This window comes from Emydura macquarii, unplaced genomic scaffold, assembly GCF_026122565.2.
Source record: "Emydura macquarii macquarii isolate MOO-44397 ecotype Brisbane River unplaced genomic scaffold, CSIRO-AGI_Emac_v2 contig_2897, whole genome shotgun sequence".
Classification (NCBI taxonomy): domain Eukaryota; kingdom Metazoa; phylum Chordata; order Testudines; family Chelidae; genus Emydura; species Emydura macquarii.
The window spans coordinates 60,082,934-60,106,376 of record NW_027133034.1 but is presented as its reverse complement, the minus strand read 5'-3'; the positions used below and the strand labels follow the sequence as shown (position 1 = coordinate 60,106,376).

The 23,443-nt window shown below is 39.3% G+C and overlaps 1 protein-coding gene across 4 annotated transcripts in view; it reads right to left on the bottom strand.

Annotated features, from left to right (window-relative positions):
- The window catches only part of SLC38A9 (solute carrier family 38 member 9), a 67,204-nt gene that overhangs the window by 17,291 nt on the left and 26,470 nt on the right, over positions 1 to 23,443 (bottom strand). For all 4 annotated transcript variants that reach the window (XM_067569285.1, XM_067569286.1, XM_067569288.1 and 1 more), the window contains 10 exons: positions 22,756 to 22,877; positions 22,516 to 22,579; positions 22,302 to 22,395; positions 21,028 to 21,198; positions 19,262 to 19,321; positions 16,589 to 16,786; positions 14,685 to 14,792; positions 14,138 to 14,244; positions 4,339 to 4,452; positions 2,570 to 2,718 (listed from right to left, as the gene is read on the bottom strand). In XM_067569285.1, the coding sequence (XP_067425386.1) occupies positions 2,570 to 2,718; positions 4,339 to 4,452; positions 14,138 to 14,244; positions 14,685 to 14,792; positions 16,589 to 16,786; positions 19,262 to 19,321; positions 21,028 to 21,198; positions 22,302 to 22,395; positions 22,516 to 22,579; positions 22,756 to 22,877 (1,187 nt within the window). The remainder of the gene's footprint in view (positions 1 to 2,569; positions 2,719 to 4,338; positions 4,453 to 14,137; positions 14,245 to 14,684; positions 14,793 to 16,588; positions 16,787 to 19,261; positions 19,322 to 21,027; positions 21,199 to 22,301; positions 22,396 to 22,515; positions 22,580 to 22,755; positions 22,878 to 23,443) is intronic.

The window sequence follows — 23,443 nt, the reverse complement described above, 5'->3', positions numbered from 1 at the left end:
AGCCATCGATGACTGTATCAAGATGGTGCCCTGGCCCCTCTGGGATCCCCAGGGCCCCCAGTAGGGACATTGCCATGAAAGCCTTGCAAATTTTACATTTGTCCTTTCGGTGCTGCTCCCCGAGACAACAGAGGCAGCGGTCATGAGGGTCACGCACAGGGAAGGCCTTGCCGCAAGTGGCACAGGCCTTAAAACCGGTTGAGCCAGGCATGGCTCAACCTTAAGCCCCTAAGGGCTAACTAGCTCTTGTTCTTCAACTAATCTCTAACTAATTATCTTAAACTGCTATACTTAACACTAACTCTAACAACAACTACGAAACAGGGATTGCTACTTGCTGTTCCGCAAGGGGCAGACGTTCCAGCAACCGTCAATGGGTGGAAAGAAGGAACTGGGGGCCCCGGGGCTAGCGGTGCCTGATACACCGCGGCATGCGCGGCACTCCAGGGGGCGCCAGAGCCGGCCCTACGGGGCTTGCTAAGGGCAAAAAAGTTCCGGGAACCAGTGCACAGGGTGCGCACTCACCTATATTGGAATGGATATGAGCAATCACTCAAAGTAGAACCCCAGTATCATTAGATGGCAGAATTCAAGATGTCATTGAAGCCAAAGAGGTATTCTTCCAAATTGGAAACAAAGCCTAAGTGATGCCACTTGAAAGGAACATAAAACATGGCAGGTGACATGTAAGATGGATATTAGGACAGCTAAAATGGAATTTGAAACGCAAATAACCAAAAACAAAACACAAACAAGCATTAACTGTAGAGTATAATACTTTACCATATTATAGTAAACTATTGAGTGCTAAGAGTTTAACTTTATCAGAAGCAGCAAGCCTGAGTGTGAATGGATGGGTCTTCTGGGCTACCAGGCAGCAAAGGGAGCAATTAAGGAGGAAAGACATTGCAGAGGTGCTAAATTTGTGCTTTGCTTCAGCCTGTTTGTCCTCTCAATACAAGAAAATGAAATGCAAAGAATTTGAAACTCACATAAAGAAATACCTTTTTATATCTAAAACACAACCCATAATTAACCAGGAGAACTCTCTGCTACAAAATATCATGAAAGCCAAGAGCTTAGCAAGATTCAAAAAGGATCAGCCATTTATATAGATAATGAGAACATCCATAATTACATTAGATAGGACATAAACGCTCATGCCTTTGAGCATAAACCAACCAACAAATAATGGTGATTAGAAAGATGCTTCCGTCCTATGGTCCAATTTTTCCATAGGTCCACTACAAGATTTTATGATCTTCTTCTAAAGCATTTGGTACTGGCCAGTGTCGCAGACAGGATACTACCGGACTAGATGGACTTTGGGCCTGACCCAGTGCGGCAATTCTTATGCTAGTGATCTCCTAATTACTGATGCTTCTTGGCAATGTGAAGACCACAAGAAAGATATTTGTCCTTTTAACTTAACTCCTTCACTACCCTGTGAAGAAAGCAGTGGGGCAAATATGTACAGAAGGCGCTAGAACAATGAATTGTGAAGGTACCTGCCAGAGGATTAAGATACTTGGAATAATCTTTTGGAGATGCACACTTCCAGATAGGCAGAGATATACCTGGTGGAGATCCTTCACTTATTTACCAGGAAGTGGAACATGGCAGGAAGGAGAACCCAGTCTCTTCAAAAGACCAATATTTTCTTTACAGCATCTGTGAGATACTTTACCTTTTGCTGAGTGAGAGAGAGATCTAGAGCAATGAAGCATTCCCTTCCTTCCTCCATAAAAAGTTAAAAGACTTGCCTCGGGAGGACTCCTGGAGCTCTTTGTTTCCTTATTGGGTCAAGTAAGCTGTAACTGTTGAATTGTCTGAAATGACTAGCATTGGTTTGCTTAAGTGAATCTGCTGGAATGTAAAGAGGCAAAAACGTTCCCCTACAACCATTTTGAGTTCTGGAGTCATCACCAGAGAAAATTCTGGCCAGAGAGGATGCTTATCTTTTGTCTAAACTGTATTCCTGATTGCAGCTGGGAAGAAACAGCTGTATAGCATCAGGGTCCAGACCAGCTAGGAACAGCTGCTGGACTACTCCCTGACTAGCTAACTGTGCTGCTAGGCAACTAGTGAGCCAAGCTGCCCTGCCTTAGAACTCAGAGGCCACAGCCTGGCTGGCTGCTGGTTTAGCAGTCCTGCTCATAAGCTGGCCCCCACAGCTCAGTGGCTGTTTAACATATATCATGCCCACAGCTGTGCTTGCCCCGGTTCCAATCTCTGCTCCCCTCTGGCTTCAGACTTCTGGCTTTCACTGCTTATCCACAGAACAGGCATTGGAAATGCAAGATTTCTCATCCTGCCCAACAAACATGCCTCAGCCCTGACCTGCATGGTTCACTTGTGAAGGCAAGAGTGTAGCTTATTTTTCCATATTCATCCAATCTTTAGCCTTCATATGGCCATCAAACATGTCATTGCCAAACTGAAGGGGGAGCTTGAAAGACATGCGTCTCCCTACTGCAAACTTCACAACAACCATAGTAGAATTTCTGGCCCAACAGGAAACCAGTTAAGCTCTGTACGTCAATCCCTTGATACAGGCTAGAGTCCTTACCTTGGGTAAACATTGCCAAATATATGTCCTAATAGCTGAACTCGTGCCAAATAGCCCAGTAGTGGGTACACGGTTATCATCTGGAACAGCAGGAACAATCTTGCAACAAATGATGTGATGTCATTGCTGGGGAAATTGTCTAAAAAATTCTAAGATAAGAAAGGCTAATGAGACACTATTGACAACAGTTGTATTAGACTCCTAATAGGACAGGTGTTGTGAGAAAAAAAATGAAGCATGAGTAGTACTTCTCAAATCAAACATAAAATGGAACCATCTCTCTTGTGCAGCCTGTAAACAACTAAACACAACCAACATTTTGTAATGTGAAAGGGTAGTGATTTAATTTGTGCATGGCCCTCACCAGATGACTCTTCCCAGATGGCACACATCCCTGAGTATAGAATATGGAGCTGGCACCAGATTTCATATGCATAGGATTTCAAATGCCCCCATTACCCACAGTATTGTGTTTACATGAATTAATTGTGACTACTGATAACTCTTAAGAACATGTTGGCTATAGGTCCGTTTACCTTGGGAATCATGATATTCCAGCAGGCATCTAATTGCCCAATAAAGTGCATAAACAGCTCCTCGTGCCAGTAAAATAAAGTAAAAATTTTATTTCTCCCTATGAAAATTCATAAAACCTTGTATTTGTTTTTGGAAACTGCAGCTGCCATGACAAAGCCCCTCTTTTTGTAACATATTTGTAACAATTCAAAAGCTGGATCCTATACAGATAATAAGGAATGGATGGATTCTACAAGTTGAAACATCTGTTAAATGTGCAAATAGTTCAATAACAGTTTTGTATAATTATTAAAAAAAGAAACAAGTGTTTGACATCCATTATTTAATCATGGATCTTCAACCCATGAAATTCTTTCAAATGGCTCACAGAAGAGCTTCATGGTTAAGCATTATTTTATGTGCCTATAGCCTGTCAGTAGCCTCCCTCCACTTAGTGCTCAACTGCTAAGTTCTCAACAAGCCTCTTATATGAAATGGTACATGAAAAGAAGATCTGCTTTTGATGCAGACTGAGGCAGGGGAATCAGGGTGGATGAGGGAGTAGAAGGTATGATAGCTGATTAAGGCCTCTGGGCACTACACTGGTAGGAAGGCTATCAGGGCCCCTCACAGTGCTAGGCACTCTACATGCATATAACAAAAAATGGTCCCTGCCCCCAAAGATTTTATAATCTAAACAACCAATCCCGTACAGATTAAGGCAGGTGTTTTATTTTAAGAAACTGAGTAGCCCCAATGATTGGTCATTGCACATAAACTTAAATTCATACATAAAAGTCTTTACACAATCAGGGCCTAAAGAAGCCTGAATTGTTCAGTTCACAGTCAATTAATCCTCAGTTAAATTACCCAGTTTAGCCTGCCGTGCCGCAACCCCCACCCCCAAATTAATAAAACCCAGCCAGCTCACAAGTTTGATTTCAACTGTTTTTGAGCCCACTTTGGTCCTCTCAGTCAAAATGGTTAGAGACATCTGTTTTATCATATTTACCCTTCAGTGACTATGGAAGTAGTGGCAGGCAGGGAGACAGATTAGTGAGTCAATGCTATCATCATCATTTGTTTGTGGAAGTGCCCGCACCATGCTAGTCACTTTTCATGCATTCAAGAACAGACAGTCCCTGACTCAAACAGCCCCCAGTCAAAAGGATAGAGACAGACAGACAGACAAAAGTTAGTGGATGGATCTTTATACACAATAATTAGAAGGGCACTAAAGTGCGTTTCCTTACCTGTTCAATGCACTCTTTGGACAAGGGCGGAGAGGGAAATGCAGCAAAAATTAACAGTCCAACATAGAGATATGTCAATCCCACCAGGAAATAAGCAATGGAAAGGTCTCTCACCTGCAAAAACAAAATTCTCTTTTTATTCTGGCATTAACATACAAAGCAAAGTACAAATTTAATGAACTACCTTACTGGTTAGTAATATACTAGATATACCATACTAGGCTAGTTTCTTTGTAAAGCCAGTTATTTGATAAAACGTGGAGCATTAATGCAACTACTTCAAAATAATTCATTGTAAGATTCTGAACAAGACAGTGATAAAAAGACAGAGCTTAGACAATGACAAAGTTAACTTTGGAGTCTGATCCGATTGAAATAACAGTGGGGTAACAACTGGGGGTAACAGTGGATAAAAAGCTGGATACGAGTCAGCAGTGTGCCCTGGTTGTCAAGAAGGCTAATAGCATATTGGGCTGCATTAGGAGGGGCATTGCCAGCAGGTCACGGGAAGTGATTATTCCCCTCTATTCGGCATTGGTGAGGCTGCATTTAGAATATTGTGTCCAGTTTTGCGCCCCCCACTACAAAAAGGATGTGGACAAGTTGGAGAGAGTCCAGCAGAGGGCAACAAAATGATTAGGGGGCTGGAGCACAAGACTTATGAGGAGAGACTGAGGGAACTGGGCTTGTTTAGTCTGCAAAAGAGAAGAGTGAGGGGGGATTTGATAGCAGCCTTTAACTACCTGAAAGGGGGTTCCAGGGAGGATGGGGCTAGGCTGTTCTCGGTGGTGGCAGATGACAGAACAAGGAGCAACGGTCTCAAGTTGCAGTTGGGGAGGTCTAGGTTGGACATTAGGAAAAAGTTTTTCACTAGGAGGGTGGTGAAGCACTGGAATGGGTTACCTAGGGAGGTGGTGGAATCTCCATCTTTAGAGGTTTTTAAGCTGAGGCTTGACAAAGCCCTGGTTGGGATGATATAGCTGAGGTTAGTCCTGCTTTGAGCAGGGGGTTGGACTAGATGACCTCCTGAGGTCTCTTCCAACTCTAATATTCTATGATTCTATGAAGTAAATGGAAAGATTCCCATTGACATCATTGTGATTTGGACCCCACACCAGTGCACAGATTTTTGAAGTAAGCACCTCTCGTCTGCAAAAATATGAAGTCTAATATATTCAATAAGAGAAATCCTGCAGTCCTTTGTCTATAAAGTCCTTATGGGGTTACATGGGAGATTTGCCAGAATGAAGACTGCAGAATATGGCCCTGTAAGCAGGAAGAAGGTACACAAAAGCAGACACTAGGCATGTGTTAGACACATTCAGATCCAGACAACAACAAAAGGAACCCAAGAAAAGCTTCCTCAACAGATTATAGGTGTTATTGCTAAACTCCACAACACATAAAAAATAAGACGACTAAATAGAACCTCTGTCCTTCTCACATACACCCACTCACTAGCAAGCCTCAGGACACATTCAGCACAACTAGCAGTGATAGCCAAAGAGTCCATTGATACCATATGTCAAGTCAGTTGGCAGAACTAAAAAACTGGCAGCTAAACACATCAACAAGCCAGATTCTAGCTATAATGAGAATGATCTTTTTAACAAAGTGCTTTGAAACCCAAAAATATGTCCACAGAGAAGTTTTCAAAATGCACACATTTATCATGTTAGTTCCTATGGATGGAACCAGAGAGCATAATCTAACATTTTATACTGTAATATGAAAAACAAATATGCTGTAAGAGCACAACATGGAAAGTCTGTTCACTTTTAAAGGCCAGATACAACGATCAAGAATAATCATAGTTTTCAATTCTATCTATCACGCCTTACCTCCCAGAGGCATTATATGCTCTTAGAACCATATTTTATAGTAAATCTTTTCACAATAGTTATTTGCTTTCACTATAGTTGAATCCGTTCAGAGCGTTCCGTATAAGCACTGTACATTAAATTATGGCCAAGATTTTCAAAAGTGGGTGTCTAAAATTAGGCTCCTAAATCCATGTGTAGGTTCCTAAATATAAGTGATGAAATTTCCAAATGTGCTAAGGACCCAATAGCTTCCAACGAAGTCCAGAGAATTTCTGGGTACACAACACCTGTGAAAAGTCAGGCCACTAATTTACGTATCTAAATACGGATTTAGGAATCTAATTTTAGGCAAGCACTTTCGAAAATCTTAACCTAAAAACTTATATACATTTAATACATATAAAAGTTGTGTGGACTACCACTTTTAAATTACTAGTAAACCTCACATAAAGAATATTAATTAGTGGAAAAGCAATAATCAAATCCTCTTGTGAAATAATTTTCCAAACTGCAGAACTCACCGACATATTAACCTTTTAAAGTACATTAGTTCCTGTTAGGCTACTTTCATTTTCTACATCATTTAATCTTTTGGATTTGCATTAGGAGGCCATTTGTTTTATTAAATAGCTAGATTCTGTATCTTTTATTTGCATGCTTGTCCCAGGACATTTATTACCACTTGCCAAATAATTTATTCAACTGATGCTAGTAATCAGCTTCTTAATGGATTATGGGTAATGCTTTTGACACACAACCCTATTTTACTAGGATTATAGGGACATGATCAAGATTAGTAGGCCTCCAAATCTGACATTTTTCCTCGCTTATATCTGTTCACAAAGTCCATATATGTTCGTGTTTCCCTTCCAAACAAATACTTTAATGTCTTCTTCTTTAACAAACAAAACAAACCCCCTCCCACACACACAACCGAGTACCTAAAGAAAATTAAGCCAGTGTGCATGACAGAGGAACTCTGTCTTTCTTAGTAACATACCTGAAAGATCCTCTCTCCCCCCCTATAGTTTTCAGTTGTTTTTTTTTTCCTATAGGACCCATCAACAGAGCACCTACTTCTGCTAAGTTATCTGTGACCAGTACTTAACGCTCTAATTATTAGGCTTGCAACTGTGTTAGATTCCCAGTGTAGCCACTACAAACTCAGCCAGCATATTCAAAATCAGAACTGTAACCTTCAGCAAAATATCTGTAGAGGTAAAATTTTCAAACACAAGGCTGTAAGTTGACTACATAATGTGTGCACACAGAACCACACACATGTAGAATGGGTACTTCAAGCAAAAATACCTATATGCATTTCAGTGCCTAGACATTGTGATTGGTGCTCTATGAATACATTAATAGACCAGATCAGTGGTTCTCAACTAGATATACGCAGAAGTCTTCCAGGGTACATCAACTCATCTAGATATTTGCCTAGTTTTACAACAGGCTACATAAAAAGCCACTAGTGAAGTAAGTACTAACTAAAATTTCATTCAGACAGTGACTCGTTTATACTGCTCTACATACTATACACTGAAATGTAAGTACAATATTTATACTCCAATTATTTTATAATAAAAATGAGAAAGTAAGCAATTTTTCAGTAATAGTGTGCTGTGACACTTGTATTTTTATGTCTAATATGGAAAGGTTGAGAGCCACTGAACTAGATATACAATGACAATTTATGCTTTATTTTGTGTATATTTTGACTGTGTAACTTACATCCTACTCTGAAAATTTTGTCAGTGTACAGGCATTGCTTGACTGCTACCTAGTCAAGCAGCAAACAAGGAGGTAGTAGGATAAAAGCATGTTTCCTGACCAATTTGTCTAAGTGGACTGTATAAATGTTACAGGGTAGCGGTGACCTGAAGAAAAGCTCCGCGTAAGCTTGTTTTTTTTCCACTAACAGAAGTTGGCCCAGTAAAAGATATTACCTCACCACCATCATCATGTTAGAGAGAGAAGGCAAGTGTCAGAGAAATGAACTGAAGGATTTAGCAGGACAATGGAAGATGTGCATCCCCCACATTAGCAGTTAAGTTTTGGTCGGAACGTACCTGACATCTGGAGAAGGTGGATATAATCATTCAAAATGTCTATGGACTACAGCAGAGGAAGACTGATGCAAAAAGCTGCAATGTTTAATGCTACACCACCATATGAGGGACCTAGGCCAAGAGATTTACTATAAGTTCTACCTTGAAAATGGAGAAGTAGACAAAAAAGGATATTTTGATTAAAGTGCAGTTCTATTCTGAAAAGTGACTGTGTAAAAATGGCAATGTGGGGTTCCATATTTACTATGCCCCAATGATCTCCAGAGCAAAGACGCACAGGTTTCCAGTAAAAAAAAAAAAATGTTTTTTGTAACATTCAGCTCTCACAATTCAATCTGAAAATCAAGTTGGGTTCTTTTGACTCATGTATAACAAAGGTTTTACTGTTAGAGTTTAACAATTCTGTTGGTGCATCAATCTATGCCTAGAAAACAACTTATTTTAAAAAGAGGACTCTGAATACAGATATTGAATAAAATTCTGATGTAAAAATTTTAGAGTCACTTTTCAAAGTGCAACCACACTTTAATATGGCTGGAGACTACTGCACTCCTAAGCAAAATCACCCGTAATGTAAGAGTTCCTGCAGCATGCTATGGAATATATAAATATTTCTTCACAACATCTTCTAAGGTCTAGGTAACATACATTCTATGCACCTCTTCCCAGCGTCCTCTGAGGGCGGGACACCCCTTAGCAGGAGGTGTAACTGACAGGCCCTGTGCCGGAATGGGTGTTAAAAGAACCACAGAATTGTAGGACTGCACGGGACCTTGCGAGGTCATCTACCCCGTTTCCCTGCACTTATGGCAGGACCAAGCGTTCTCTAGACTATTCCTGACAGGTGTTTGTCTAACCTGCTCTTAAAAATCTCAAACGATGGAGATTCCACAACCTCCCTAGGCAATTTATTTCAGTGCTTAACTGAAATGGTAGGGCAGCCTGACAACCTTTAAATAAAGGTAGAGTCTTAAAGCTGGAACCGGATTCCTGATACTATATGGTAGAAGAAAGGGTTGAGCATTGGAATTTTCTCAAAATTACTTGAGCTAGCACCCAGAAGATGTTTCTTGACTCATCAGAGAAGCTGTCCGAGATTAGGGATAATATTTTCAAAGGTGCCTAAGTAATTTAGCAGCCTCGGTCCCATTTTCAAAAGTGCCTTTGGCAGGAGGAGCCTACCTCTCACTGAAAGTCAATAGGACTGAGGCTCCCAAGTGACTAAGTTATATCTGAAAATGGAACTTAAGTGCTTTAAATTTTATTCTAGATCCTCTATAGAAACATAATTAAACAAGTACCTGTGCTCATTCTAGTTTTAAAATAAGTTTACTTGTTTTCCTGTATATAATGTATTTTCTTCTGCAAAATGTATATATAGTTTCTCTCCTGTGTTCTCTCTCTGTTACTTATATTTGGCCTGTAGTCAGTAAATGTTAGAACTAACAGCCTGTCTTTCCTGTGACTACAGTTTGTAGTTATGAGGGAAAAATGACCTGAAGGGGAATGACTATTACATCTAGACTCAATAATGGTTAGGCAGCTGGTGTGCTGGGATCTTTGCTTCCATCAACCAGCTTAATTTATCTCATTGTTCCCTGTATGCTCCTTCCAGCTGTATATTGCACCACCTGTTGTCTCTTACTCAATACTAAGTTTGGGGCAGGTATAGTCTCTGTTATGTGTTTATACAATGCCTAGCACATTAGGACCGCTGCTTATAGGTGCTACTATAATACAAAAAATCAATCAATCAAAATAGAGAGATCAAGAAGGCAAGCCTTAGCTCTAAATACTTTCAGCAAGCCAAAAAAGAGAGTCATTCAGTGGTATAATCTGCACATACAAACTGAATTTTACCTTCCAGAAATATCCATCAGTTCCCTTGTTACAATCTGAGTCAGGAAAAGCAAGATAGGACAGTTAAATTATGGAGAGATTTGAAAGTACAAGAAGCTATTCAAAAATTTAAATTAAATTGCATCAATTACTTACATAAGATCACAAATGTAAATCAATCATTGTAGCACCGATTACCTTAAGAAGCCTCTTGTAGACTGGCTTGTGGTCTAAGCCACAGGACGGGAGCCTGGTGATCTGGGTTCTATACCTGGCTTTGCACAAATTTCTTGTGTAACACTAGACTAAAATCCACTTAATTTCTGTATGTCTCAGTTTTGCCATCAGTCAAATGGGGATAATAGGCCCAGATCCTCAAAAAGGCATTTAGGCTCCTCACTTGAATCAAAAAAAAAAAAAAAAAAAAAAAAATCAATGGGAGTTAGGAGCCTAAACACCTCTGAGGATCTGGGCCAATAGCTCTTCATCTCTGAGGGGTACAGTGAGACTTAATTAGTGTTCTGCAGTTCTTGGACAGAAGGCACTACATAAGTGCAGGTACTTAGTATTACTGTATTAGAGGAAATAGCTCTTGGTCACTTTGATTTCAGATTGTTCACGTGATCTGCATAAAACAGAATTTGATTCAAAATACAAACTTGTCTTTGCTTCCCATTTTAAAAGGAACCTTCCAGATTCTGGTTTCAGAGGGAAGTAAGTGTCTGATTAGTGTCTGAATAGTAATAGTGATAATGTATAATGAGAAACAAACAAACAGTCTCACGTGACATCCTCATGAGCAAACTAGGGAATTGTGGTTTAAATGATGTTCCTGTAAGATGGGCAGAAAACTGGTTGGAAAAAAAACACACTCAAAGAATAGTTATCAACGGTTCACTGTCCAAATGGGAAGGTATATCTAGTGGGGTCCTGCTAGAGTCTGTCCTGGGTCTGGTACTATACAACGTTTTCATTAATGACTTGAACCATGAATTGTAGGGTATCCTTATAAAATTTGTGGATGACTAAGATAAGAGGGGTTGCAAGCATTTTGGAGAACAGGATTAGAATTCAAAATGACTTTGATAAACTGGAGAGTTGGTCTGTAATGAACAAGAAATTCAATAAATACAAGTGCAAACCACTACAAGTAGGAATGGGGGGGAGGGAATCAAATGTACAAATACAAAATGGGGAGTAACTGGCTAGGCAGTAGTACTGCTGAAAAAGATCTGGAGGTTATTAGTGGATCATAAATTAAACATGAGCCAATAACGTGATGCAGTTCTGAAAAAGGCTAATATAATTCTGAAGTGTATTTCCTAGTAGCATAATATTTAAGACAGGAGGTAATTGTCCCAACCTACTCAGCATTTGTGAGGCCACATTTGGAATACTGTGTCCAGCTCTAGGCATCACTTTAGGAAAGATGTGGACAAATTGGAGAGAGAGTCCAGAGGAGAGCAACAAAATGATAAAAGGCTTAGAACACTGGGCATGTTGCATCGTGAGAAAAGAAGACTGAGGAGGGACCTGATGACAGTCTTCAAATACGTTAAGGGCGATTATAAAAAGGATGGTGATCAATTGTTCTCCATAAGCACTGAAGGTGGGACAAGAAGTAATGGGGCTTAATCTGCAGCAAGGGAGATTTAGGCTAGTTATTAGGGAAAACTTTCTAATTATAAGGATACCAAAGTACAGAAATACATTATTAAGGGAAATTGTGGAACCTCCATCACGGCAAGTTTTTAAGAACAGGTTAGACAAACACCTGTAAGGTTTACTTGGTCTTTACACAACAAGGGGGGCAATAGATTGGATGACCTCTCAAGGTTAGTCCAACCCTACATCTCTCTGATTTTATAATATACTTTCAGTTTTGTGCACTTCTGTGCATTTTCAGACTCCTCATAAAAAGACGACTAACTGAAGAACAAAAACTGTTTTTGGCAGTGTTAAAAAACAAACACTCCACATGAGCTTGTGAAATTTTGGTCTCAAACAAGGCAGAGTAGAAAGTCTATGATAACTTGGAAATTATCTTCAGTGCAAACTTGAAGAGTAAATCATCACCAAACCCAGGAGCATCTAATACAGGCCAGTACTTGTTAACAGATGCATACTTTCTGCTTGTTGACCACTTGCTGGATTAAAATGATGCATTAACTACACAGGAGTGCTTGGGCTTAATTAATGTCTAGAAAGTGCTTTGAGATCCTTGGATGAGAAGGTGCTATCGAACTACAAAAGTACTATATCATAAAGGAAATTAAGAATATAGCCTAGTCATGTTAAAGATATTATTTGAGCCTATATAAGCAAGAACATTTATAACCAAGGTAGAAATTCTGGGCCAGATCATGTCCCTGAAATCCATGCATGTCAATGAGTTCCAACTGCACATCTACCCCAACATACATGAAAAGAGGGGAGTCAGTCAACTCCACTGTGTGCTGTTTCACCACTTTCCAGGAGCCCTAGAATAGCCCTCTGGGGTATGGCTCTGGGATCATTGCTGTGGCTGGTCTGCATACACACCCTTCCCCCACTTTCTCCTCCTCAAACTCCATGAAGAAAACTTTGGAAAAGTTAATACAGTCCCTGCTTCATTATACAGTTGAAGAAGGGATTCCAGATGCTGCACAGAGCTGCACTATCAGAGTGGGGAAAAACCACAGGGGGGCCTTGAAGCTTGGGTGGAGGCATCAGGCCTTCTCCTCTCAGAGGACTCTGGTCTCCTGAGGGATCCACAGTGTTGGCTGGCTACAATTACTGGATTTTCTCTTGGTGATGGGAGGGAAAATCCTGCCTCTTCCCATCACAGAAGAATGTGAGAAAACGCGGCAAGTGGAAACCGGCTGAGTTTTCCTTCTCCGGGGCCCCCATCCATTATTAATTGAATTATGTTCAGTAGTGCCCATAACATGCAAGATGCTTTCCAAACAGAAAAGAGGCCATGGTCCTTACCTAAAGAAGTTCACTTTTTGGCCATCCATTCTTGACTTGCCACAGTCTGTGCCTAAGAAGTTACTGCCAGGATCACTGAATAGTGGATGATCTTATTGTGTATCATATATACCTAGGCACAGTCAGAGCCTCACTTCTAAACTATCAAATCAGAGCTTCAACCACAGCTGTTTATTTATTTTGTGATGTAAGCCTAATTAAATTTTCCTTGAAAATCATGGTAAGTCTGGACTGGAACCATGAATCTGAACACCCCTAAACTATGGGAAAAGTTGGATCTTGAGCTGAATATCATAGTTCAGCCTCCTGGGCATAGCGATAATTATAGTTAAGGCTGCTCAAGTGTTTTCACTTTAAAATGGTCATTTTCAAAGGCTTTACAACTTCAAAATTTTACCTTCTTAGCTGAAATTTGGCAAGTTTATCATCAATTTGACAGCAGTAAGTTTGAAAAGCCAGATTACATTTGAGTTACAGTACACTCCCATTTATCCAAATGGTCTGGGGGACATCCGAAATGTTTCGATAACCAGGTGTTCGGATATACAGAAGTGCTATTTTGAGCTGCAGTTTCACGGATATAGAAATACTAGCTATTTGAATCAACAGTGTCCCCCCCATAAACCTCTACATTAGTTAATTACTTGCTAATAGAGTCTCAATTACCAGGCCCCTCAGAACCTCTTAGCACTAATAAACAGCTTTGTATTAATGAGCACTAACAAGTGCTAAGAGGATAATTGAGACATTATTAACTAACAACAGGTTAAGGGGGCCTACTGTCGATTCAGATAACTACGAGTTTTGGATAAGTAGCTCTTAGTTTGGGAAACTGGAGTGTACTATATTTTCTAATTTAAAATAAATTTAATTTATTTATAAATGCACCTTTGGTGCACCAGCAGCCAATGGAAAGTGAGCATAAATGAATCCCTCACTCCCCCGCCCCCAGATACAAGAAAAAGAAAAAAAAAAAAAAAAAGCGAGATCTGTGTTCTGCACCTGTTACAGCCTTTGGATCAATTTAAAGAGAAGTCCATCCAGGAAAGCTTTAGCATTTAGATGTAACCAACAATTTCTGAACAAGTTACTTACATTGTTTTCCTGGTTCTTGTTATTCTTAAGGAGAGTTATAATACAGTTATGAATGAAGAAAGCAAGTGTCAGGACCCCTGTGAGCTGAGGAAACTGAATTCTAAACTCTAGGAAAACAAAAGCAAAATAAAAATTATCTTTTACATTTGCATCAGTGAAATAAACAACAGCTGCCAAAATGCCACTCAATTTATTTCTGGATGATAGGAATGTAGGTACTGCTATCCTGGATCAGCCAGTCCATTTGGTTCACTATCTTGTCTATGACAGTTCCAGTTGCTTCAGCAGAAAAACCCAGTAGAAACCAGTTACTTTATAACCTTCTCTCAGAGAAAGTTTCTTCCTAACTCCCAGTACCTTGAGGTGGTTTTATTATTCCATGATTGGAATATACACTTTTCTGCTTCTAAACACGAATTCATAGATATCCCATGGATGCCTTGATGGGGGAACCAGTTTTGGAGAAATTCCATGAGTATCATAGGGGGAGAAGGCCAAAGAAGCGGTTTGTTTAATTAAACATTATGTTTAATTTTAGCTATGTTACCTGGTACAAAAAGATCACTAGCTGTAAACCAGTTGAATTCTAAATGGAATCCCAGATGTGCAGCCTTCAGAGTAACAAGAAAAACTAAGTAGGCAACTGAAGTGGTACCTACACACACAAAAAAAAGACAATCATTATCTTCCGGATAAATTGACAGAAAATTATTTATATTCCATCTTATAATGGCCCCATCTAATTAGCAACCCTGTTTCTTTGGGCTGGGGGCAACTAGTCATCCTGAAAACTGCAGGACAGCCCTAATTTTTTAAGAACTAAGTCTATGATACCAAATTCCCTTTTTGCAAGGGTCAAAATGAGAGAGAGAGAGCACGCTGCTGCATTACATCCATTTATTTAAAATTTTAAGTGAGTTTAGTGCCCTCAAAAGGTGCTGGATTAATAACCCTGGAAACTAAAGTCCCCACTTTGCCCATGCTCAACCAGTGCTCTGGGTGAGACAGAATGATATTCTCAACCAACTTCCTCCAGCATGCCTGCAGGGACTATCACTAGCAGCGCAAGCTATCTTTCCCCACATCCATTCAGTCGTTGGTCTTTTGGGTGTCATAGTTCACCAAAATGCCAATTAGTGCAAACTGCTACTGTGAACTCTCTAGTAAGACCAGGACTGACACGAGCATCAGTGACCTTTGGTCACTTCTGACTTACAGCTCATATGAGTTAGCAACCTGGACATGACAGGATTCGCATTTTATTACATCGTTCCCAAGAGCAATAGAACACCCACAATTATGCACCCAGGGGACACAGATAGAGGATCCATATAAAATTAGAGATGGATAACAATCCTAAGTCTACACCCTTAGTATGACTACAGCTGGAAGAGAATGTGCAGTTCTGGCCCCCACAATTTAAGGATAGAAAAAAAAAAAAAAACCCAGAAAATTATAAAGAAGGGCAATAATAATTACCCAGTGACTGAAAGATAATCTGTCCATTTATTTTAATACTATAAAATTGGGATGTACATGATACTACAGTGATAAGCATCAGAGAAAAGCGCGCACGCACACACACACACGCACACACACACACACGCGCACGATTTATATAGTTTACAAAACAAACTGGGGGTGCGGGGACATGATTTAATTCTAGAAATACCTTCAAAGTAACCAAAAAAATTAAGGGAATTATTCATTCACTAATGTAAAGAACAGTATCCTGAAGTTAAGGAATGAAAGAAGAAAAAAGATTCTGAATATGAAGATCAATTTAAAGCTAACATGCTGCACAATTATCTAATGTTCTAAACTGCACCAGGTTTCTGTAGGTCTGAAGACAAATAAAAATTTCAAATCTGCTGACTTTAAACATTCAGAAATGTAATTCTACAGTAAATTTTCTTCAGCCTTAGTTTGTAGCTCACCTTGGGGCTTAAAAATCAAGCCAAAGCTGAAAGACATATATACTGCACTGTAATTTATTATACATAATGTTTTATATAAGATTTCAGTGGTTAGCATTCTATTTTGTATTAGTTTTGAATTACCAAATAATTAATGATCTAATGGGAGACTATTTCAAGGCATGAACACAAGGGTGAGTTGAGATTCTGCTGAATGCTGTTGGACTGATGTTAGCTTTTTACATAGAAAATAATAAGAACAGCGTAAGTTTAATCACTTAATATTTACTCTAAATACAATAAAACTTGTTTTAAAGGATTAACCAAGGGAGCAGCAATACGCAACTCCCTTGCAGAGGCTGATCATTCACTAAAGATCAAACAAAACAGTGCTGGAAACCTTGGAAATATCCCAAAGAGGTTGCTTAAAACAAGGAGTTGGCTACTGGAGGTGGGGTCATTACTGCAGGTTTCACTGTATTTACTATGTATTTTACCCATAATAAACAAACAATCCAGTAACATCATTACCTACCTAGGATGTTAAACTTGGCAAAGAAAGAGGGAGACTTAAGATTTAGAAGAGGCAGAAGAACAACAATCAGATAAAATGGTACAGTTCGTGATTTGCTCCACCACTCCTGAAACAGCTCAAAGTCTGTGCTGTTGACAGAAGGAAACATCCCACTTTTGTTGCCTGGTTGATCATCATTGGCAGTACCTGGACAGATAACTGAAACAAAGAATAAGGCTTTGTTTACATTAAAGCTACGCAGTGAATCAACAAATTCAGAACCTGAATCTGCAAAGGAGTAAATTTTTCTGCCACTGGGAGTATAGGAGCACTCAGCAACAGCACTCCAGCAGCTCAGCTGCTACTTCCTCTGCTTGCCTCCATCTACTAGGGCCCATCACTAAAGTTACATCTATGCTTGGAGCCGGAGGTGTGATCCCCAGCTTGAACAAACATACTAGTGCTAGCTCTCTTTGAGGTAGTGCACTAAAAATAGTAATGTAGCCACTATAGCATGCACGTGGCACAGCTGCCTTGAACATAAACCCACCACACTTCATAGGGGTGTATTTAGGGTACTTAGCCTATGCTGCCACTTGCCACTGCCCATGCTATCACGGCTACACTACTATTTTTAGCAAGCTAGCTCAATGACAGCTAACACAAGCATGTCTATATGAGCTGGGAATCACTCCCCTAGCTCCAAGTGTGGGCATAGCCTAAGTTTTCACTACTGGGCCCACCCCTGTTCTCCAGGCACTCTCAGCTGGTACCTCCTTCAAGTCAGCACTAAGCACAGAGAGTTAGCAGCTGAGTGTGAGGATCACAAACACCAACTGGGTCTGCAGCCTGAGCTGACTGCTGCACAGGAACAAACTCCAGGGCTATGCAGGCATGACTGTCTGCAGGCACTGAATGTGTGCACATATGTCTATGCAAGAGTGTGCGTGCATAGTTGTGTGTACCCCAATGTGCATACGTGTGTGTGTCTGAGCAGCAGCTTGCCTGTCTTACAGTGCATGAATAGCAATGCCTGCAAAGCTGCCTCTAGCCAATACATGACTGAATGCACGAGTGCGTAAGTGAATATATCCGGCTGTGTGTGTATAGCTGGATGCATGAGTGCCTGCATTAACAGCAGAGCGCACAAGAGAGCAAATACAATCTGTGGCTGTTCTAAAACCCTTGAATTAAAGCAAGTCACAGCATCATGTTGTTGGCATACCAACCATGGCCAACAAACTTTATGGAAGATAAGACACCTACAATAGGGAACCCTTAAAATGTTTACATTTTAAGCACATGGAATGTACTTAGGGCTTTTTGTGCATAAATGTTAACAGCAATTCCTGTTTTACATGTTGAAATATGAACCTTTCCTAATGTTCTCCTAACTTCCATTTATATCTTTGTACTTTATAATGCATTGTATCCTGTAAATCTCTTCCTCCCACGCTGACGGCATGCCTGCCTGGTTACAATAACCTAAAGACAAAAAACTCTAGACAGCATTTTGACATTTCTGAAATTTAAAGCAATGACAAAGTTATTTTAATTACGGTTTTCTAATTTGTTTCCTCTCCATTGTTTATAATAGGATTGTTTCACAAACCCTTGAAAAATGCCCTTGTCCCTATTGATTTGATCCCTTTGTATTGAGGGCTGCCAAGTGACATTCAAGCAGCTAACAGCCCTATCATGTCTGCCTGCAGAAGCTGCAGTTGCACCCTTTGATCACTGTAGAACACTGTAGCACATGGCTTCAGGCAACTGGACAGAATATCTGCCTCTCCTCTGGCTGTGCCTCCTGCTGGATCTGAATGACGAAGGTGCACGAGAAACAGGGGTGGCAGCAATAGCAGTGGGTAGCCTGGCTGGCAAGAACAGTAGATGGACAGGGTCCCAGTAGCCTAGCCACTTCCCAGATTGACCCTCCAGGACCCTACCCTCCAGAGACACTTCAGCCACCAGTCCCCCAGAGAGAGATACCTAGTTCCCTTCCTACCTACCCCAGCACTTCCAGACATCCCGGCACTCACTCAACCTCTATTCCCATCCCCCTATCCCAGAAACCCTCAGACCACACCCAAAAAACCCTCCAGCACCCACTAGCTTGACAGACCCTCAACCTTCCCAGCAACCCAGAACATCCATTGCCTGTTATCCCACAAGTTCTGTGCAGCTCCAGCTCCTCTCTCCCTGACACTTCTTGGGGAATGGTGTATTTACCATAAAAATGGAAGTTCATGGTCATACACAAAATTACTTTATTTAATGAATGAAGTTGCATTTTTTTTTAAAGTGCATAACTCATCACAAATTCAGCTATGTAAAACGTGGTAACCCTGAGAATTTTTGCCCTTATTTAGGATAAGTGTGGATTTTATGATGAAAGGTTCCTAGAGCTGAGCGTTCCCTCCAAGCATCCGGATTTCCCTCCTTAACTGCTGGTGAGAGAGACAAGCTTTCAAGCTTACCCAAAGCTCTTCTTTAGGTCTGAATTTTCACCCTTCAGCTCTGAAGAGCTTTATGTAAACTCAAAAGCTTGTCTTTCACCAACACAAGTTGGTCCAATAAGACATTACTTCATGCACCTTGTCTCTAATATTAATGAGGCCAACATGGTTACAGAACACTGCATACAATAACTCAGTTATTTTATTGTGGAACACAGTATCATTGTGCTTTTCTTACCTTTGTTACTCCCATTAGTACCAGGAACAAGTTCTGTTATGTTAATGTCATGAACATAATCTGAAAATAAGAAAAAGACTCTTACTATGATTGCTCTAGTCCTGCTGCTATCCTGTTCCTTCTTTCTGTAAATTTATGGAACTGAAATGAGAGAAATAGAATGGAGTTTTACAGTTTCTCCCTAAATCCCAAATGAATAGTCTCAGCTCCATTTAAGACACCTGATTATTTCATTTGCAGATTGATTGTCTTTATTTCAACAATACTAAAAGCAGCTTTAGATGACATGGGTCATTTACTGCTGTTAGTTCCCACGTATCCACTGAACTTCTCTCGTAGTTATGAGAGACTCTCCAGTGATTCAGGGCATTATAATCCATGATAAGCTACATAACATTGTTCTCTTTGTAGAAGATACCTCGCTTTATCTCTGTGAAGAGCTCTCATTCATTGAATTGAAGAAGTCTGTAGGACCAAATCTGTTGTGTGTATGTAGATCAGTACATATAAACACAGGTCCATTGGCATGGACAAGTCATTATATATAAAACATCAATAGATACAGCAAGCAGAAGATGTAACAAAAGTCATTCTTGCTTTGTGATGCTCTTTAAAGAAAATGTCTAATTGGAAACCACTCAAAGAAAGGCATGCACCTGGAGAACATTTGGAGAGCTTATAAATTGGTGCTCAAAATTAAATTTCTCTAGTGCTACAAAAAAGGTCTTTAGAACTATCAAATGGCATTTCTGCATCTAACTTTAAAAGACACAGAAGAAACAAGATGAAGGTTGCATTTAGCTTAGTATCTTTATCCAAAGAGTTCTTGCCTAAATCGTTCACTCTGTGTAAAATGGTACTTTCTAGGATACCCTCCCAGAGGTAAATCACTGGGTAATCAAATCTGTTGCCACCTAAATAAATGTAAATGAAACATCTAAATTTAACAAGATTCTTAAATGCCCTGAGATTATATACACTACTGTGGGGAGGGCAAAGTCAATAGACTGATTAATTTTTTTCAACTTTATAAGGTCCACTTATAAAGTTATCACAGAACCAATATTATTAGCTATACTGTAATACTTTCATAGGGAGTTCTTGGTTTATTGACAGTGATAAAATATACCAAACAGAAAGAGAGAAAGGATGTGGGGCTTGATTCATTCTTATTGCTAGGAGAAAGAACTTTCAAGCAGTATGAAATTTGCTTATTATGTTAATATTAAATAAAATTCATCATGATAAAATCTGAATTAGGTCATTCATAAATTGCAGTAGTTACTAATCAATAAGGTAACATATTCCTCAGTGAGGGTAGAAACCTGAGCTTACCTTTGCAGCACTGTAGTCTGGCCAAGTATAAGGATTACTACTATTGTTCTCTTAACCATTATGACAGATTTATATGGTGCTGTGCAAAGAGAGTCTTTGATCCATCCATCAACAGTTGCCTTTACTAAATGGTGACTGGTTTATTTAATAGCATTGGCCAAATTTTCAAAAGATCTATTATTTGCACCTAAAACTTTACCTACACAATCATTTGTGCCTTCAAAAGTCAGAATGTGTGAGCAAATAGAATTGAGTAGTCAGGCTTTAGGCTAACTATTCAATTTGTATTTGCAACATCCTTTGGGTGCACAAGCAACAGAAAATGAAGTTGCAGGCACAGATTGAGAAACTGATTTCGACTATTTATCCCTGTGTTTCAGTCCCTAGAATTTTGATTCTAAACAAGCTGAAAGACAAACACTGATACTTACTGTATATAAATTTTCCTGTGTTGAACAGGAAGTTGGACATAAGTACCCAGTAAATAACCATGGCTCCAACAAGAGACACCATTGAAAATAAGAGACTGGACCATTGACCAAAGGATCCAAAATAGTACTTGCAAACATCTGGAAATTCCCAGTTTGAGGTATCTGTTAAAGCTGAATAAAGACAAAAATACAAAAAAAAATTAAACATGAGAATATTCTGATTAAGAGATTGTGCTGTTTACATAGAACTCTGACTCAAAGTAAAAGTTTCCTTCTAGTACTAGATAAATGCCACCAACTTAAAACTACAACAGTTGTCAGGGGACAACATTCTGTTCCATAACTTGATTTCTATTACAGCAAATGGTTGCTGGAGTTTGACTGAAGGAGTTTGCTGAAGAAGAGGCACAGCCTTTCACTGTGGCCAGGATTCTGCTTTGGATCCCTTCAGAGCACTGGAATGGGGCATAGAGTCTGCACTGCAGTTAGAACCTCCAGGCGGAATTATGATGGAATTAGCGAGATTCTGAATGTAGTCCCTGGTCTTGCCTACTGCCTCAAAATGGGGAAGATGACTGCAGAACTAGCCTTAATTATGTACTTCAGTAAGTCAGAGACCAGCTAATCTATAAAACCACAGATCGCTTAAACTAGAACATATATGTTTTTTGAAAAATCTCTTTTTAAATAAATGAAAGATAAAAATGTTGTCAATTTGATTAGTGGCATAAATTCCATTTGATAGAATAATACAGCATATGTGATATACAGATGTATTTTAAGAGATCACAAAGACTAGAGAGATCTCAGTATTGAAGCTTACATAGTTTTATTTAGGTACAAGAAGGTGTCATTATGTTCTCCCTCTTTTATACATGCTTGACATGCTCTCCACTGGAGAGCAGTTACACACAAACGTGTTAATGGAGGGTAAATACAGAAGACAAGCATATGAGAGTTCTGATGTGGTTAGATTGGTTTAAAAAGAAAAAGGTCCTTATAAATGATGCAGTAATAGGACAGATGGAAATGGGCCCCCAGCCACAAAGTCTCAGTGCAGAACCCAAACTTCCCCAAAGCTCAGAAGCATCCAAATGAGGAGTTTTTGTTTGGGCCCATGTCTAATGAACAGTAAATCAAAGAAACATTTAGCAATCGCTAGCAGAAACAAAAAAAAACTCAATAGTAGTAATAAAAATAAAAAATAAGAACATTCAGGATCTCAAGATCTCATACTTTACACAAGAACCCTTTGTGTAATGCAAGATTCTTACGTATCATTGTCCGTGATTTCACAACTCTGTAACAGCAATAAAGTGTCAAGCTGCCCATTAGTAAGATCAAACAGATTCCAGTGGTAAATCCTGCCTATTTAAGACAAGAAATACATATTTATTTTTGTGCATTAACAATAAATGTTGTTGATGCAAAGAGAACAAAATCATTGCAAATGTTTTCCATGCAAATTCTAATACAAATTGATCTTACCTGTTTTATTCCCCATGGCATACTTAGTATAGATGTGCCCATCATTGTATTCCAGATCATAAATCTGAAGAACACAGAGAATCTCATTAAGGAGCATTGTTATTTCATGCTATTTTTTTAGAAAACATAAAAGTTATTAAACTTACAATAGACAACTTTCAATATAATGCAATTATACAGTTGTATAATTATACAGCAATTATACAATTATGCTACCATACAGGAAAGTAGTTAACATACATTGTCACTATGCTGGAGTTTTTACCATAGCCATCAGTGCAGCCATCTATTTTGAAAGCAGTTCCTAATGGACTATACACATAGATTTCTTCTGGAGCTGGAAGTACATGATCAGGAGCAATCTAATAGATGGATAAAACAAGTTATGTTAGTAACAGCAAAGAATCTCTGATGCTCCAACTATTCTAAGTCACTGCTTACTATAAACAAAATATGAAACTTTTAATGAAAAGTACATTTTCAAGCACATCTGTGTGGGTTTTTTTGTTTTTGTTTTGGTTTTTTTAAGAAACTGATGGCTGAATTACTCTTCTGTACAAGAATACAGCATTTACTCCCATTCATATCACAATCCACCAACTACTTTATGAAAATTTTTTTCAGTCACAGGCTATACACAGAAAATGTCCTAAGTGAGCTCAATTGTCAGGCTTGCATACCAAAATTTAAGTGCCTAAATTTCCATGTTGACAACGTAAATACTTATTTATGAAGGTTCTGGTAACAAAGTGTTAAGACTGGGCCAATATGGTAAGATCCAGGATTGTTTGCATATCTTGATCATTTTTCACCAGCTAAGAAGACAGTTGTGACTTGTGGTTCTATGTAAACGCAAACATGCTCAGCCTGTAAGATCTCATTTAAAAGCTATTTTCAAGGATTTCTCCTTTTTATTTTTTAGCTGTAA